At 40.4% G+C, this 18,202-nt stretch overlaps 2 protein-coding genes across 3 annotated transcripts in view; one reads left to right on the plus strand and one right to left on the minus strand.

The window, feature by feature from the left end:
• Positions 1–6,541, plus strand: part of LOC134223796 (uncharacterized) — a 47,678-nt gene extending 41,137 nt beyond the window's left edge. The window contains exon 9 of the mRNA XM_062702994.1: positions 6,079–6,541. Coding sequence (XP_062558978.1) covers positions 6,079–6,450 — 372 coding nt within the window. The 3' untranslated portion in view covers positions 6,451–6,541. The remainder of the gene's footprint in view (positions 1–6,078) is intronic.
• A 614-nt stretch (positions 6,542–7,155) lies between these two features.
• LOC134223803 (uncharacterized) lies at positions 7,156–18,075 on the minus strand. Of its 2 annotated transcripts, none has more exons than XM_062703007.1 (5): positions 17,880–18,075; positions 9,131–9,374; positions 8,833–9,021; positions 8,208–8,663; positions 7,156–7,743 (listed from the first exon to the last, which is right to left on the minus strand). In XM_062703007.1, the coding sequence occupies exons 1-5, from the start codon at positions 17,948–17,950 to the stop codon at positions 7,270–7,272; spliced, it is 1,434 nt and encodes a 477-aa protein (XP_062558991.1). In that variant the 5' UTR covers positions 17,951–18,075; the 3' UTR covers positions 7,156–7,269. The 2 variants fall into 2 exon arrangements, with proteins under 2 accessions (XP_062558991.1, XP_062558992.1); XM_062703008.1 differs by lacking the exon at positions 17,880–18,075 and adding an exon at positions 13,111–13,769.
• Positions 18,076–18,202: the final 127 nt, after the last annotated feature.

Genomic DNA, 18,202 nt, shown 5'->3' on the forward strand with positions numbered 1-18,202 from the left:
CCAGGCCACGTTTCTTCTTCTGAAAGAGGCGGATCTGCTGTCTCCGTTTACGTCTATAGCGTTTCACGTTCTGCCGGGTCACTTGCTGTAGCGCTACCGCCCACGACATGCTGCGTCCTTCTCTCTTTGTCGAACCAGCCGCTCTTTTGACTTCGTTCTACATACCCGATGTTGCTCCCTACTGCGACGTTAATGTCTACTTTGTCTTTACTCCAGCAGTCCTCAAGAGGGGACCCTTCTTACGACAACGCTGCCTTGAAATGCTGTGTGTATGCATTGGCGACCTCAGGTTGCTTTAGGCCCGATGCCCACGTAGCGTCTTTTCAACGCTGCGTGCACACGGCGTTAAAAGGACGCATGTGTGCATCGGGAAAAAGCGGTAACGTGGGCATCGGCCCTTAGTTTCACTAGTTGTACCCTGTTGTACCGAGGCGTCCGTAAGTTTCGAACATTGTTGTAGACGGAAAGTTTTCGATGTTAATCGATGTTAGGTAAAGTTAGTGCTGCGAATGACCATATTCTTGAAGGCGGCGAAATGAATTAGTCGAAGGCCGCTTTTGTTCGTCAGTCGGTGGGCGCTGAACTTCCCAAAAGTTGGTCTAAACTCCGCCTTCTGGCCGACTTGAGCGTTTAAATCTCCCAGGGCCCCCACACCAAAATAAACCTTTCTCGTACATTTAAGGGCCTCCAAAAACTGTCGGCCCGGGCCCCCTTCTAGCAAAGTCTGTCCCTGATCTCCTATGATGTTGACGCCGTGGTTTGGGCCGTTGTTGTACTCACATTCAAACTGCGCGTAGAATACGTCTTTTTCATCAGTGCTTCCGAAATGTGGTCTAAGGATGTTGATTATGCTAAAGTTGGAGAACCGGGCTCTCTCATTGATCGACCACCACCCGATCATGCGCCTCTGTATATCGCTGATTACTATGAAAGCTGTTCCCAGCGTGTGTGTTGCCGCAGCCGTTGTTTCGTTGCTCAGATTTTTTCAACGCTTGCAGGGCCTGACACCAAACCTTTCTTAATTTCCGATGAATCATAGTGCATAGTTTTACATACCTACAATTTCTCGCTGGCAATTTGTCTATGATTAATCGCCCCCTTGGTGGACAGACGCATGAACGCACAGGTAGGAAGGGAGGAAATGTATGGACCGGTCATCGGACCGGATAGTCTGCACACCGTATCGAATGACAACGGCCAACGATGCATAAACTTCGCAGCCTCCCGCGGAATGGTAGTCCGAAGCACCTTCTTTCCCCGCAAAAATATCCACAAGGCCACATGGAGATCACCTAACCAAGAAACGGAAAACCAAATCGATCACGTTCTAATCGACGGTAAATTCTTCTCCGACATCACGAATGTCCGCACTTACCGCAGTGCGAATATTGAATCCGACCACTACCTCGTTGCAGTATGCCTGCGCTCAAAACTCTCGACGGTGTACAAGACGCGTCGAAGTCGGACGCCGCGGCTTAACATTGGGCGGCTACAAGACGGTAGACTAGCCCAAGAATACGCGCAGCAGCTGGAAGTGGCACTTCCAACGGAAGAGCAGCTAGGCGCAGCGTCTCTTGAAGATGGCTGGAGAGATATTCGATCCGCCATTGGTAGCACCGCAACCGCTGCACTTGGCACGGTGCCCCCGGATCAGAGAAACGACTGGTATGACGGCGAATGTGAGCAGTTAGTGGAAGAGAAGAATGCAGCATGGGCGAGATTGCTTCAACACCGCACGAGGGCGAACGAGGCACGATATAAACAGGCGCGGAACAGACAAAACTCGATTTTCCGGAGGAAAAAGCGCCAGCAGGAAGATCGAGACCGTGAAGAAACGGAGCAACTGTACCGCGCTAATAACACACGAAAGTTCTATGAGAAGTTAAACCGTTCACGTAAGGGCCACGTGCCACAGCCTGATATGTGTAAGGACATAAACGGGAACCTTCTTACGAACGAGCGTGAGGTGATTCAAAGGTGGCGGCAGCACTACGAAGAGCACCTGAATGGCGATGGGGCAGACGAAGATGGCGGTATGGTGATGGACCTGGGAGAACGCGCGCAGGACATAATTCTACCGGCTCCGGATCTCCAGGAAATCCAGGAGGAGATTGGCCGGCTGAAGAACAACAAAGCCCCTGGGGTTGACCAACTACCAGGAGAGCTATTTAAACACGGTGGTGAGGCACTGGCTAGAGCGCTGCACTGGGTCATTACCAAGATTTGGGAGGAGGAAGTTTTGCCGCAGGAGTGGATGGAAGGTGTCGTGTGTCCCATCTACAAAAGGGCGATAAGCTGGATTGTAGCAACTACCGCGCAATCACATTGCTGAACGCCGCCTACAAGGTACTCTCCCAAATTTTATGCCGTCGACTAGCACCAACTGCAAGGGAGTTCGTGGGGCAGTACCAGGCGGGTTTTATGGGCGAACGCTCCACCACGGACCAGGTGTTCGCCATTCGCCAAGTACTGCAGAAATGCCGCGAATACAACGTGCCCACACATCATCTATTCATCGACTTCAAAGCCGCATATGATACAATCGATCGGGACCAGCTATGGCAGCTAATGCACGAACACGGTTTTCCGGATAAACTGACACGATTGATCAAAGCGACGATGGATCGGGTGATGTGCGTAGTTCGAGTTTCAGGGGCATTCTCGAGTCCCTTCGAAACCCGCAGAGGGTTACGGCAAGGTGATGGTCTTTCGTGTTTGCTATTCAACATCGCTTTGGAAGGGTAATACGAAGAGCAGGGATTAACACGAGTGGTACAATTTTCAATAAGTCCGTCCAGCTATTTGGTTTCGCCGACGACATAGATATTATGGCACGTAACTTTGAGAAGATGGAGGAAGCCTACATCAGACTGAAGAGGGAAGCTAAGCGGATCGGACTAGTCATCAACACGTCGAAGACGAAGTACATGATAGGCAGAGGTTCAAGAGAAGACAATGTGAGCCACCCACCGCGAGTTGGCATCGGTGGTGACGAAATTGAGGTGGTAGAAGAATTTGTGTACTTGGGCTCACTGGTGACTGCCGAAAATGACACCAGCAGAGAAATTCGGAGACGCATAGTGGCTGGAAATCGTACGTACTTTGGACTCCGCAAGACGCTCCGATCGAATAGAGTTCGCCGCCGTACCAAACTGACAATCTACAAAACGCTAATTAGACCGGTAGTCCTCTACGGACACGAGACCTGGACGATGCTCGTGGAGGACCAACGCGCACTTGGAGTTTTCGAAAGGAAAGTGCTGCGTACCATCTATGGTGGGGTGCAGATGGCGGACGGTACGTGGAGGAGGCGAATGAACCACGAATTGCATCAGCTGTTGGGAGAACCATCCATCGTTCACACCGCGAAAATCGGACGACTGCGATGGGCCGGGCACGTAGCCAGAATGTCGGACAGTAACCCGGTGAAAATGGTTCTCGACAACGATCCGACGGGCACAAGAAGGCGAGGTGCGCAGCGGGCAAGGTGGATCGATCAGGTGGAAGATGACTTGCGGACCCTCCGTAGACTGCGTGGTTGGCGACGTGTAGCCATGGACCGAGCCGAATGGAGAAGACTCTTATATACCGCACAGGCCACTTCGGCCTTAGTCTGAATAAATAATAAATAATAATAGGTGGACAGACGCTGGATCAGATTTGTACTTTCGGAGATGAGCAAACCACCCGTACGGCTATACGACGACCCACCCGATCTATCCTAATGTTACTCGTATCCCGACTTGTACCAAGAAGAGGTAGGAATATGACTTGCAGGGTAACAGATTAATGGCCACACAATAAGGTCTGTTTACTTTCTTCAGGTACTTACACGAAGTAATGATAATACGCATTGCCCATTTACCGTGCCTAAGCGTTACGTAATTCTGGAATATTTCCTATGAGGAGAACTTTTATACAAAAAGAATATGCTGAGTTGAATATCTGAAGCTAAAATCTACTCATTATATTTCAATCGATTCTATTCATTGTCGAAAATTACAATAAGATTACAGAGCTATGGCCAACACATTTATAAACATTTTTAATGGTTGACTTTTTTTTCATTTTAATATTTATTTTTAATTATTCCTCCTTAACCTTTCGGAGACCAGTAGGACATCTTCTTCTTCTTCTTGAATCTACACTCCAACTGGAACTGGCCTGGTTTTTAACTATGTATTAGCATTTCCTTAGTTATTAATTATAAGCTCTTCTATGCCCGCTATTCACACCATCCTGGCAAAAAGGGAAATCTCTTCAGAGCTGGGAAGTTCATCTATTACAGTCACGTCACCACTAATGTGGTAGACGATCTTTTAAGAAGCTTAGAAGAAGGTTTCGAGGTTGTAGGCTTTGCCGATGATATAGTCAGCATAGTGAGGGGGCGATTTGACAATATCATTTCAGAGAGAATGCTATGAGCCCTAAAATTTACCCATTTATGGTGTATTCAGGAGGGCCTTAGCATTAATCCGTTAAAAATTGTGATTGTACCATTCACTAGAAGGAAATTTAGTCTAAAAGCTAGGAGGACTAGAAATTCAACTTAGTGAACAGATCAAATACCTGGGAGTCATTCTGGATTCCAAAATGAACTGGAATGCTTAAATTGAGTATGCGATCAATAAGGCAACCAGTGCGTTCTGGATATGCTCTAAAATATTTGGAAGAAAATGGGGTTCGAAACCAAATATGATTTATTGGTTCTACACTTCCATTATTCGTCCAAAACTGACATAAGCTGCTCTTGTGTGGTGACCAAAAACAAAAGAGACTACCTCACAGAAAAAGCAGACGAAACTGCAAAGGTTAGTGTCCATCGCTATAACGGGAGAGATGTGTAGCACTCCTTCAAAATCGTTAGATGCAATTCTAAATCTGCTACCATTGCATGAATTCGTGCTGTTAGAAGCGGAAAAAACTCGAACGATTGAAATTATTAAAGCCAGGAGATTTATAGTTGGCCACTTGAGTAGTCCACAAAATTTCCAATATGGACCAGTAATGAATATGAATGGAGACTGGATGAAACCTGAGGAGAACATCTTCGGAGAAGGAGCATCTTCGGCCTTGGGGTAGCGATATCAGTTGCAATGGGAAACTATACAACAGTGTTTCTAGCGGAGATTTTTGCAATAATGAAATGTGCCAATGTCTGTCTTATGAGGAATTATAGATATGCAAATATTTGTATTTTCTCTGATAGTCAAGCGGCAAAAGCATTCAGCATCAATGCATTGAGTAGCTTTAAATGTACGTCAAAACTTGTCTGGGAAAGCATTATTTCATTGCGTGTGCCAAGGAAACTCCGTAAACCTATACTGGGTTTCGGGACACTGCGGCATTGAAGATAATGAAAAGGCAGACGAGCTTGCGAAACAAGGTTCAAACATACAGTTCATTGGCCCAGAACCTTTCTGTGGTATATCATACTGTACCATAAAAATGGAATTAAAATCCTGGGAAGCACAAAGGTTGATGAATAACTGGATTGTCGTGAAAAAGTGTGCTCAATCAAAGAGATTTTAATTCCCAATGTTTCAATAACCAACAAGCTTTTGAAGCTCAATAAGAGGGCTCTTTGTACCTTTACTGGCCTAATAGCCGGACACTGCTCGAGTAGATATCATTTGAAAAATATTGGCCAGGTTCAGAATGATATCTGTCGTTTCTGTAACATGGAACGTGAAACCTCGGAACATCTGCTTTGCAGTTGTTATGCATTGTACAAATGTAGATCCAAATTTCTAAATACATAGTGGCTTTATGCAACCAAGTGAAGTTTGGAACGCAAATCCTGGAAAAGTAGTGAGTTTTATTAATTCAATTTTGCCGGACTGGGAACGTCTTAGGTTGTTTACTTGAGAAATGGTGATCAACCTACAAGATGCGGAGTCTATAGCAAATAGGGGTATACTACAAAAGTTCAACCCAATGGACGCAGTGGTCCTACGCCCCAACAAAAAAAATAATGCCCGCTATTGCATGAGTATTGAAGAAGAAGAAGAACTTTTCCAAAAATTATGTTTTCAAGCAAATTAGATGAAAATAATCAACGTTTGTTTCTTTTTTCAGCGCAAGGAAGGTGAACAAGAAGCCCAAGCCGTACAGCGCCACGTAAAAGAACGCTCTTACCTTGCCCCTCATATCGTGTGCGTGGCAGACGTTTTCAAAGCGGGAAACATGTTTGTGGTGTTCCAGGGAAAATATATCGCATGTGGCAAATCCGCCGCTCAGTCGTTGGATGTGTTTTTCAAAATGTTCGCCGTATTTGGAGTTGCTGTTCCTGTTTTACTCAGAAAGATACATGAGCTGCTGATGGTGTACCTATGGAAAGTTACTGCTACCTGTAAAACCGCCACCGTCACGAAGGTGATGACCAGGTTGAAAGAACTGGAAGCGGCTAATGATGAGGATGACTACGAGGACGAAGATGAGTTGTCATAGACACATTTTTTTATTATTTTCTCGGAGCATTAATTTGATAGTTGTACTATTTGTTTCATATATAAGTTAATAAAACTGCAACTGAACCAAATTTATGCTCAACGGTTGTGTTCTGTGCTAAAAGTTGAGAATTTGAAAATATGCTCGAAGTTGAGAGATGTTTATTTCAAACGGTGTCATAGATGACCACATAATTACGCAAGCGATTTGTCTCCGCTCCCCCCATGTAAGATTTTTCCCATATAAATATTTGTTTATTTATATGGAACGTAAGAAAATGGCAGACCCCCCCCCTTCCTCCATAAGTGCTTCTGTAATTAGTGCATAGCAGTTGGAGCAAATATAATAGTTAGTATAGTGTCCTACTAATTACGGATTAGTGTTGTGTTTAAAATTTGTTTTCAACGAGCAATCAGAACAGCGCGCTAACTTGGTACGTATTTGTTTCATTTGGACATAATATGATACAAAATTGAACTTAATAAAAATACTTCTAGACAACTTATGAGTTACACGATTTTATTGATTTGTTTTAATAATAAACAAAATACACAGAACATGTAAATAAAATGTTCTTGGTTCAGTCTTATATCAAAGTTTAAGAGCCTTTATATAATTAATAAATATTAATAAATTCCTGCTACACTGTTCTGTGACTCCACAGTTCAAGTATTGTGATAATTGTAATAAGATAATATTGTTGAATTGGATTTCAGATCTTTATTTACGATTGCACTGAAACAATATAAATAATCTACACTATGATGGAAAAGAACCGTCAGTACGTTCAGAAAATTGATGTAACTATATGTAACATATCTACGTCGGGCTCACACCCATTTCGTAACTATTGTGACGGGTCCCTCCATGTAATTTGACCACGGATATGTCAACTCCAGAATCTGCAAGCAAAGACGCCGAAGACCGACGGAAACAATGTCCGGTATATGCTTGCGGTGATGGTAGTTTCAGAATTTCAGCTATTTGTTTCGGCATTTGCGCAATTGTATTAATGCCAATCGCTTGCCGAGTGCACTTTCCGTAACGATAGCCAATAAAGAAACGGGAATGTGGTGTGTCAGTTGGACGCTTCTGTGCATACAACCGGAACAGCTTCAGTACATCGACGTCAGAAGTGCTGCCATTTCCAATCACGAACTGCCGGGAAACTTTTGTTTTCGAGTTGGGTATTGTAATTTTCACACTATGGCCGTTGTCTTCAACATCGTTCAACGTCAATTTGAGTATTTCTTCTCGTCGGCACGCACCGAAAACTCCAACGATTAAGACTACCTATAAGTTGAAGTGATTCGTTATTCTTACCATCTCATATAGTTAACAAATGGTAAAGGTGTTATTTCAGGTTGAAGTCAAAATACATTTAAGATTCTCATTACATTTTCGGTTCATATAACAGGGTATTAAAACTACGAGCTATCATGATATGTAACTCGATGTTTTCACCGGAAATAATGTACACTGGTGTCGGTCTTTTCGCAAACGCGGGCTTTGAAACTTACGATTTTTCAAAAAGGTCGAGAAACACGTAAAACCCAAAAAAATCGATGTTTTATGAAGTCGTTTTTTACGAGTATTTTGGTATTTATGCGGTTTTCGGAACTTATGCAGTTTTCGGGATTCACGCGGAACATATCTTCCGCTTAAAAACCGACTTCAGTGTACTTACTTAACTCTATTAAAATAGTAAAAACTCAAGTGATTCAACATGAAACTCAGAAATGTTGGCATATTCTTACCTTTAACGCTAAATATTTATCATCGTCGGCATCTTTCAAAAATTTAAATATTTGCTCCTTGGTAAGAATTTTTGATTTTTTGGGACTATAGCCGTCTGCTTTCGATTTTAAGAATTTCACCAGTGTCTTAAAACTGCTTATATTTATGCCCAAATTGCAGTTAATGGTAGACTTAAGCATGGAAAAGTGGCTCCACTTCGTCGATGGCTTTTGGCTAGCCATCTCCTGCGAGAAATACTCAAGCAGGCACCTTTCATCTACCGCCTGTATTCCGTGTTTGGTCCGCCATTCATCAAACTTTTTATATGAGCTTTCGTACAGTGCTTTGGATTTCTCTGGAATAAGCCTATCTGAAGCGGCTTCTGCTACTTCTTCTACGTCCATTGGGCTGTCTGAATCGGAATCACTCATCCCGAACTGATCTTGTTTGAACAATTCAAAGGATCGAGATGAAATCTTGAAAAAAAAGACGTTTTTTAATGCAATAAATTAAAATTAAATTTTAATAATGGGCTTCCCGAACATTATATAAGTTGTCAATTATTAATGAAGTAACTGTTCGTATTATTATACGAGTTTAAATAATTTATATAGATTGGATATTTTCATCCAAAAATATACATACCATATCATTCCCAGACTCATTTTCAAATGAATTATTAGCCGACGTTGTACCAACCGATACGAAATTTGTAGATTCTGTCAGATTATCAGATGTATCCGTGTTGTTATTATCAAGATTCGGTTCGTTGTCTGGGGTAATGGTAGAATTAGATTCCTTGTTAAATTCATCTGCGTGCAATTGTTTGTGATACTGAAGCAAAAAGACAGGTCAATAACAAAATGCAATACAAGGCTATCATTGTTATTAAAGCATCAGTTACCGTTTACCAGCATTTGAAACTATGCATAAAATTACTTACTCCGCTCTGTAGGTTATGCCTCAGCACCAGCCTATATCGAATCGGAAAATCGCGACATAAATCAACAATATCGACATCCATTATGTAGTCCAGTACGCTCAAATCAATCAAATGTTCGGCAAATCTGTCGGAAAGAGCTTCCAGACCCCACTGTTGCAGTATTTTGTTCATCACGTCGGTTGAGGCGCACGTTACATCCGGTAGTCTCATAGCAGGTTCTGGACATTCTAGACTAGGTTCAGTTCTAGAAAAGATAAAATAACGGAATAATCAGTTTATTTAGGATTTCTTCATATTAGGATTATAAAGCTGATCTCCATAAGCAACGGACTTAAAAAAAAGTTATAAAATGGACATACCAGAGTCTATTATATAATTATTTTATATTTATATTATTTTATATTATATTATATATCTATTATATAATAGACTCTGGGACATACCATGCGTATTTATATGTTAGTGTTAGTTAGTATAGAACCGATCTGTCCACGTGGTTGAAGTAATTATGTTGCTTTAAATGATAATTTTTCAGATCGCTTCTATCAGCCACTGGAACAGACTAAGTTTAGAAGAAACTAAACAGAAAATACTATTCTAATGAGCATAGCACCATCAAATATAATGAATTTATTCATCGCGAGACTTCATGTTGTTTTCAATGATTTTCCGAACAAAGTTCGATATCTGTGAGAGTTTTCTAAAAATATACGTCAACATTGATTGTTCTTCTACGGTAAACAATCAACATCCACAAAAACTAACATGGGACAATTATGCGTAGAAGGGCAGTATACGATTAATAAGATTTTTGACGTATTTTCTCTTGACGTCTTTTCTATATTGGGGTACACTTCACGATTGTAAAAAATCGAAAAACGTCACGAAAATATGATAGACTTTGATCGTTAATATCTCAGCCGTTTCTCGATGGATTTTCAATTGTCTTGGACCATTCGATCAAGGAGGAGTCAACGCTTCATACCATTTTTAACGTTTTAATGCGGTTTTTGACGTAAGACTTACGTCTCTCTTTACTATACCGAGTGTCATTCCAAAATATTCAAGTCGACCGCGTTATGCTGTGTTGAAAGATTTTAAACGTTAATAGCGTTCGTCTCAATGAACGTATTTCTACAGTAATTCCCTTAATCGACAGATTTCAAGTATGCCTTTCATGTCCATTAGGGTGGCTCAAAAACACTTTTTCAATTTTTTGATGGGCCGCCCTCTTATTCGGTTCTATTTGATGCCCTGATGCTCTGGACAAAATTTCAGCCAAATCGATCAACGTTTGGGCGGTGCTAAACTCGTCGGAAGTTTATATGGAAAAATGTATGCAGAAACATCCAAAAACAGTGATTTGCAGTTGGACGGCACAATTTACGATCAAGAATCATGATACTCATTCAGTTCTTGTAGAATTAAATACAGAATGTTATGCTGAAAACCGCGAGAAGATTAGAGGTTATTAGACAAAGATATCAAGCTCTATCTGGTAAAAGGGCGAATGTCGCAAGAGAGAATTCTCTTCGTCGACTTCCCCTCTTTTTAATAAAAGTGACAAGCCAGGGATTTCTTTTCAGTTTATCACCTCAGAATGCAAGTTCGCATTGTGTTCTATCGTTCTGAGGTGTTAAACCACAAAGAAATGTGCTGCTTGTCACTTTTATTTAAAAGAGGGGAAGTCGACGAAGAGAATCCTCTCTTGCGACATTCGCCCTTATTCCAGATAGAGCTTGATATTAGCATTTTACTGGAGTGTTGTAGGGGTGAATTTATTTTTTTTCAAAGGTAAAAGAAAAGAAATTTGCTCAAACCCCAGAGAAATGCTAATAACTCAGACGGGCAAACTCGCGGTTTTCTGCATAACATTCTGGATTAAATTCTTCAAGATCTGAATGAGTATCATAGTTTGCATTGTAAGTTGTGTCGTCCAACTGCAATTCACTGTTTTTGGATGTTTCTGCATACATTTTTCCATATAAACTTCCAACGAGTTTAGCAATGCGGAACTACAAGTCAAACATGTCATAATTTAGCAATTGTTTTGCACATTTCTTTTCAAGGATTACAAATAAAGGAATACAAGCAACCATGTTTGCTTTCTCAAGGATTAATATTTCTCGCTTAACTTTTCAAAATAACCTAAGTAACATTTTTTTCATGAATTACTGAGTACTGCAATCAAAAGCTTGATTGAAAAAGTTGATTGCGCTATTTAAATTAATTCATTCATTTTTTCACTTAGGTCCTTTTGAAAAGTTAAGCGAGATTTGATCATTTACGCACAGACAAACAGACATAACACATTGAACAAATTCATCGTCGTACAAACACTAACGATATCTGTTGTTGTCACTTAGTTGGGCAAATCACGAACCAGATGGCGTTATTGAGCAAATGTCAAACTCGAGCGAATCCGATGCGCGTGCCACTTATGACCGATTGGCCAACTAATTTTTACTTAATTTGACCAGTTAATCAGTGAACGGTGAGAATTTCATGAGCGTTATGTCTGTTTGTCTGTGATAATTTTTAAAATCCTTAAGAAATCTGTAAAATCTGTAAATTTTGCAAACATCTGTATATCTGTATATACAGATTCTTGGTCGTAGCCTTACCACAAAAATCTGTAAAATACAGAAAAATCTGTATATGTGGCAACCCTGGATACCGGCAGCAGCAGCAGAGTCGAGCCGAGACCGGCCGGCATCGGTGATGAGCCGAGACAAGCTGAAGAAAAGCCACATGATGCAGCATGTATACCCAAAAAACAAACGGTTCTTCAGAGAGCCAATAATAGAGATCAATATCAAAGCTTTCAATACCCTTCGGGATAGAAATTGTACTTGGGTGCCAAATCCAATATTCTAGTGATAAAATTTTATGCGTGATTTTCATAAATAGCGTCAAAACTAACAGTGGATAATTTTTCGCGGTTAAATCGCGAAGTGGACGAAGGATTTCGCTTGACCATGCCTAAAAAAACATAAGATGTCCAAATCTCTCACATAATCTTATTTGGATTTAAAAAAACACCGATAACAGCTCAAACATTAATAAACTATCAATCGATTTTTCATCAAATGTTGGAAATCAATTGGCATTGATAAAAAAATATCTAGATAAAAATTGCTTGATACTGACCGCACACAAAGCGAACGTGACTGAATGATCGTCACATGTTACCAATTCTAAATCTTATCACCCGAAATCCCATGTCCGGGTGTTTCATTCCTTCTACTACTAACAATGTTGTCTCAGAAAAGAACACCCTACTTCTCACCTGAACTGCAATTCTAAGCTCGCTTGCCCGGCTTATTGGCTGTATCAAACAAACGAAGTCCCGTTAGGAAATAGACGCCAGCAGCGAGCAACAAGCGTAAAAAAAAGAAGCCCTTCTCGAACGCGTTGATGATGATGACGCTTTGGCTGACAAAGAAGCGGGATACAAGACACTAGCTGATTGGCCCACCAATTGGGAAGCAGAGAAGATTCAAAATTAAGTAGTACAAAAGAAAAGTGCTTTCGCTCGCAGAGCATTCAGTCTTTCTTATACCATCACTAGAAATTCGCGGTTATTTGAAAAGATCGTTTTCTTACTTTTTGCACTAAGCCGAAGCAAACAGCCTTTTTCGAGGCTTGTTAGAGAAACTTTTTGCTGGGGACTTTTGTTTGCCCTTTAGCGACCTCAGGGTCGTTTTCTGGTAGCTCTTTGGGAGAAATTGGAGGGAGGGCGGAAATACTTCCCTTAAATTTAACCGGCAAGGTGAACCAAACGATATGGAAATAGATTTGATATAAAAACAGGTGCAATCAATGAAGATAAGCGATAGAACATTTGATTAAAAAACAGGGCATAACTTCTAAATGGATAAGACTAAAGCAATTTAAAATATAGTTCAATGATTCATTTTAATTTTCAAATAAACATTGTGCACGCACAAAGGAGAGGTATAGGATACATGAGTACACACCTTTAAACATTTCCATCGCCGTGCGAGGCACCCTTGGCCGAATAACGGACACCCTGACGGCCGGGACTAGCGTCGGCTGGAGTCGGTTTCTGACGTTTCATTCTGCAACTTTCTTCAGGCTTGGGTCGAGTAGCGTTCGTCCGGACTTCGTGGACCGTATATCTGTCAGCCTCGCCGTCGATCAGTCGATCTGTAGACCGAAACCCTTCCGGTATTGAACAGGTCTTGCGAGCGTCACAGGGAAGTCACGAAATTGCACAGCAGCGTCGACGCGTCTCGTGCAAACGGGAATCCGGTAGCCCACGGAACTGGAAATATCTGGCGTCTTCACCAACCCGAAATCACTGTTAGCGTTCGCCTTCGAGGGATCTGGATGAGTCGCAAGCCAACAGGAGGGGAGCGGAACCGAGGGCTCTTATTGTCACCACACTTGACTCACGGAACCGCACAAAAATGCTGAGATTCCTTTCGTCGGATCGTCTTCGAGGCCGGGACACACTTCCACTTCTTCGATCGGCCGGTTTAATTTGGCGCTCCGAAGCCACGCGTTCACACTCCCGAAACAAAAATGGATACTTTTACTGGTCCCTCCAAGAGAGCTCGTCGACTCGTTGTCCGGTAGTTTTTACCGTTCGTCCGTGATGGTGGTGGTGGTCGACGATCAGTGATGCAGTGGTAGTGAACTGTCGCGTTGACAGTCGATGTCAACGGTGCGTTACGGGAGTGTTTCGGGATGGGTGTAGGGATGTGCAGGATGATTTCCGTATTTAAATATTCGATGTTTTAGTGTTCAGTTTTATTTTAATTCAATTCCGTTACTTTTAAGTTCATTCCTAGTAATATAATTTTAGAGCAATAATAACTAGTAGTTTATGTAAAAAGTAAGTAAGGTTTTATGAATAATTTATTATGTAGAGTAGAGTGGGGCAAGAGTGCGCGTGGGGTAAGAGTACGTTTTCGATTTTTTTAAGTAATAAAAAAAGATAAAATAGCAGCACTGCATCAGTTTGACAGGTATTCTGGCCAACTATTATCATGTGTAATTGTGAACGATTTGAATAAACAACAAGGGAGATATGGAGTTAGATAACTTGTTGGTCCTTTTGCTAAAAATAATTGGTTTTCCGCAACTAGTATTTCATTACCATATATACTTTCAATCAGGTGAACATTATACCATTTCGATAACCTATTGTATAGAGTACTTTATTATACAGAACACCAATCCGGTTGGTTTTCCAAGAAGTCAAAACCATTACTTGAATAATTTTTGGGACTGTGGGGTAAAAGTACGCAGGAGCCGGTGGGGCAAGAGTACGCATATGAATCTTCAAGTTATGATGTCAAACCCGTATCTCCGGCCGAAATAAGACTTCTTCCAAAGCGTAAAGATCCACAACTAAGAGAAAAGGGACAGAATTTGAAATTATCACAAGTTTTTAGGATAAGTTGAAATAATTTGGTGTTAGAAAGGACTTAGCGAACAAAGCACTGAAGCGAAATAATGAAATTGTATTAGGACTTGTTTTACACCTAAACATAGTACGAAAACACAATTTCATCTAAATGATAATTTCATTTAATCAAAAGAAACATTCATAAATTACGCAACGTTTAGCTAGGAGGGGTTGTGAGATGTGTGATGATCCATATTATTTTTAGAGGATTCATACAAATAGTGTAAGATAGGGGGGAAGGAGTGATCAAATAGCCAAATTTTACGTTACGTGATTGGTGGACTTTCTTTAAGGAAAATGCCTTTGTATACGCCACGCGAAACCTGATATATATTTTTACCTCTGTAGTTTTTTTGTATATATAAAAAACAATAGTTTTTCGTATGAAAGTGCACATTTTTAGGACCCCCTCCCCCTTTAAGAGTTACGCAATCTTTAAACATTCCCTAATATATGCTCATTAAACATCAATTAAATGTTATCTCTCTCTTATTTGTGTTAATATATACTTAAAGCACATGATTGGATAAATAAGTACGCACTCTTACCCCACCCGATGCGCACTCTTACCCCACCGGTGGGGTAAGAGTGCGTTTTTCACTTGTCTTGCAATAAGGGTTCTACTAAAACGAATCTCAATAATTTCAATATTTTTTCCACTGGGTAACATAAAGGAAGAGTAAATGAATCATCGACACTGATTTGATATGTAGAAACTTGCTTCATAAGGGCCACCTGATCGATTGAAAACTAAGTGCGTACTCTTGCCCCACTCTACTCTACAGTAAATTTAGGTAAATTTCCAATGTAAGCAATTTGGCAGGTTACAGGCTCTAAGAGTTAAAAATAATGTTCTCCTTCAGTCGCTATCGCACGGATTAGGAGGCCCTTCAGTGGAAGGGCTGATATACAGTCTACATCCCCTGCTGAGCCAACTTGTGGTTTATTTCAGGCAGTCCTTCAGTGGGAAGGTTGCCACTGTCGAGGCTAATATTTCGTGACCGGACAGATACTTCCTGATTTTTTTTGATGATTCTTGTTCGAGGTAGATTTGATTTCTGTGTCGGTTTGATGAGAAGATTTGGCCAAGGAATGGCATGCAACGCCGATTATGTATCCAAAATAGTATATGTGAGAAATTTGGACATATTATGTATCTTAAAGGCATGGTCAAGTCAAGTCCTACGTCCACTTAGCGGTTATGTCACAGACATTACCCACTGTTCGTTTTTTTCACACAATTCAAGCATAGATTTTCATAACGACGTATGTAACAAATATGAGGATTCGAGAAATCCTTTGCTGAAAGTTGGCAAAACTTTTTCTAAAACTGTTTTAAAACTAAATCTTTTTTCAATACTTTTTTCCGCTGGCATGCATCATTACAAGACACGTAATATGCGTGCTTCACAGTAAAGCTCAGTTCATTCAAATTCATTGTGAAAAACGATAAAATTATACATACACCGGTATGCTACACGTACGTCGGTGTACATTGGTCGGTTTTCCATAGTGCACGATTGACGCAACTGCAGTTTTGTTTTGATTTTTTTGTTACATAGGTCGCTCTTAGTTCCCATATGTTAAAGCGACGTATGTAACAGTGAGACTTCAAAAATAGAAATTTTCACATACGTCGATTCGCAAAAAGATTAAATTAAAGAATTTTAAGATCTGAAATCAGTAAAATCGATGCGTATTATATAAAGCCGCGTGTGATTGTCACGTTGTATTAAAAACCCCGTTTTGTTTACTTTTGTTACATACGTCGTTATGAAAAATTATGCTTGAATTAGCTTTTTATGCTATTTTTCGCTCGAATTTCAAGATTTCCGCTTCCGCGGTTCATTTAGACATATTTTGGGATTTAGGGCTACCTTACACCTACCTCGGGAAAATTTTCCGGTGGATTTTGGTACACGTGCATTTTAATTGGAGCCGGGATTTTGATTTTTCGTGCCTAAGTCCCGAAAACTTCGCTAATGTAAAAATACATGGGGAAAAAATCCGCAATTGACTTTGAACAAAGGGTTTAGAAGTTTTTAGGAAAATGGTACATCGAACTAATAGAGGTAATAAATTATTATAAGTTTATTAAAAAGATATTTTAGTTACTAGATAAAGATTGTCGCTGTCTGGAACATCTTTTGCTGGCGAGGATAGGGGATCTAAATGTCAATGAAGGAAAAATGCATACGATTTGACAGTCACGCACATGTTTCGGACAGCAGAACAAAGGGAACCGAAGCGACAATCTTTATCCGGTAATTAAAATATCTTTTGTTTATTAGCTCTATTATCGAACTACATTAGCGCCATATAAGGTTGGTGTCTTGGCTAAATGCGAGAAAGGCAGTTAACACTACTCGGCGAATTAAATTGTTTTACTTTTACATATTTATAAAACTCACAATTGGATCAATGAATTAATGCCGCCGCAAGCACTGTCCCATATTTATTTGAAATCCATTTCAATAAGGGACAGCTATGCTTGCAAAGGCAGATTGTTTAAAATATAAACAGTTCTTTCTAATTGTATGATGTTGCACTGTTGCGCGCGATCCTCTACAGTATGTAGAAGCCATTGGATAGCATTCTCGTCGGCATGACGTAGTGACGGGCTTGGTATAGTCATATGACTAACGCCGCTTCTGCCTCGTGGGTTCAACCCCAGGCCTGTTCCATTCTGCTACTTTAAATATTTTTGTATCATTTAGAAAACCATAAGTACTACCACTTTGCTTGTGGCTTTGTCTATTCGACTTGCAGTGGACGATTAATTGCATCATCCATTAGATTAGCTTCCTAAGTAATCAACTATTCATTTCCAGTTGCGCTCACAACATTGCTTCTTGATTCTTTTAATCCCAATTTGACTATTCAATTAGTGAACTGACCTAGGAAGGGCAAGTCAACCAAGTTAAGCTAACGAGTTATTATTAGTTATTATTACATTAACATGAGCAGTTGTTTTCAGTATATTTTGATATCATTAGGCCAAACGTCGTTATAGCAAATGACCGTTAGGCCAAACGTGTCACGAATTGAATTTTATAAACTATCCATACAAATAAGGTTGAGAAAGGGGGTTTAAAATAGTCAATTTTTGGCGTTCTGTAATTTGCAATCAACCATCAAATTTTATCTTCCGCCAATAAACTGCATTCTGGCTCACCCTAAGAACAAACGGGACGGCTCCAATTGGAATTCCTAATCAATGAACTAGAAATTCAAATTGGATCATTTCTCTTGCAAAATTGATTACCTACTCATTCATTAATTTATCAGATAAAAATTTATTGAAGTACTTACTTTATAGTTGGTACCGCTATATTTTGGTAACATATGTCCAGTGGAGGTTCTCTCTTAACCGAGCATTGCATTTTTCCGTATAAAATTAGGAAGTTTTAACTCGAAATATCAAAATTCTTCTTGCTCTGTTGAAAAACAATAATATTTATAAAGTGAAAGTAGTTGATCGTGAGATCGTGAGGACGAAACGAACAATTTTGACAGTCACTCACTTTAGGTCTCACTAATGAGGGATCCATTAATTACGTAACAGCAGTGTAACATATTTTTATTCTACAGTGAACATTCACTTTTGGGTAGTTTTGGTTTTCTGTGTACGCGTG

This window comes from Armigeres subalbatus, chromosome 3 (genome assembly GCF_024139115.2).
Source record: "Armigeres subalbatus isolate Guangzhou_Male chromosome 3, GZ_Asu_2, whole genome shotgun sequence".
Classification (NCBI taxonomy): domain Eukaryota; kingdom Metazoa; phylum Arthropoda; class Insecta; order Diptera; family Culicidae; genus Armigeres; species Armigeres subalbatus.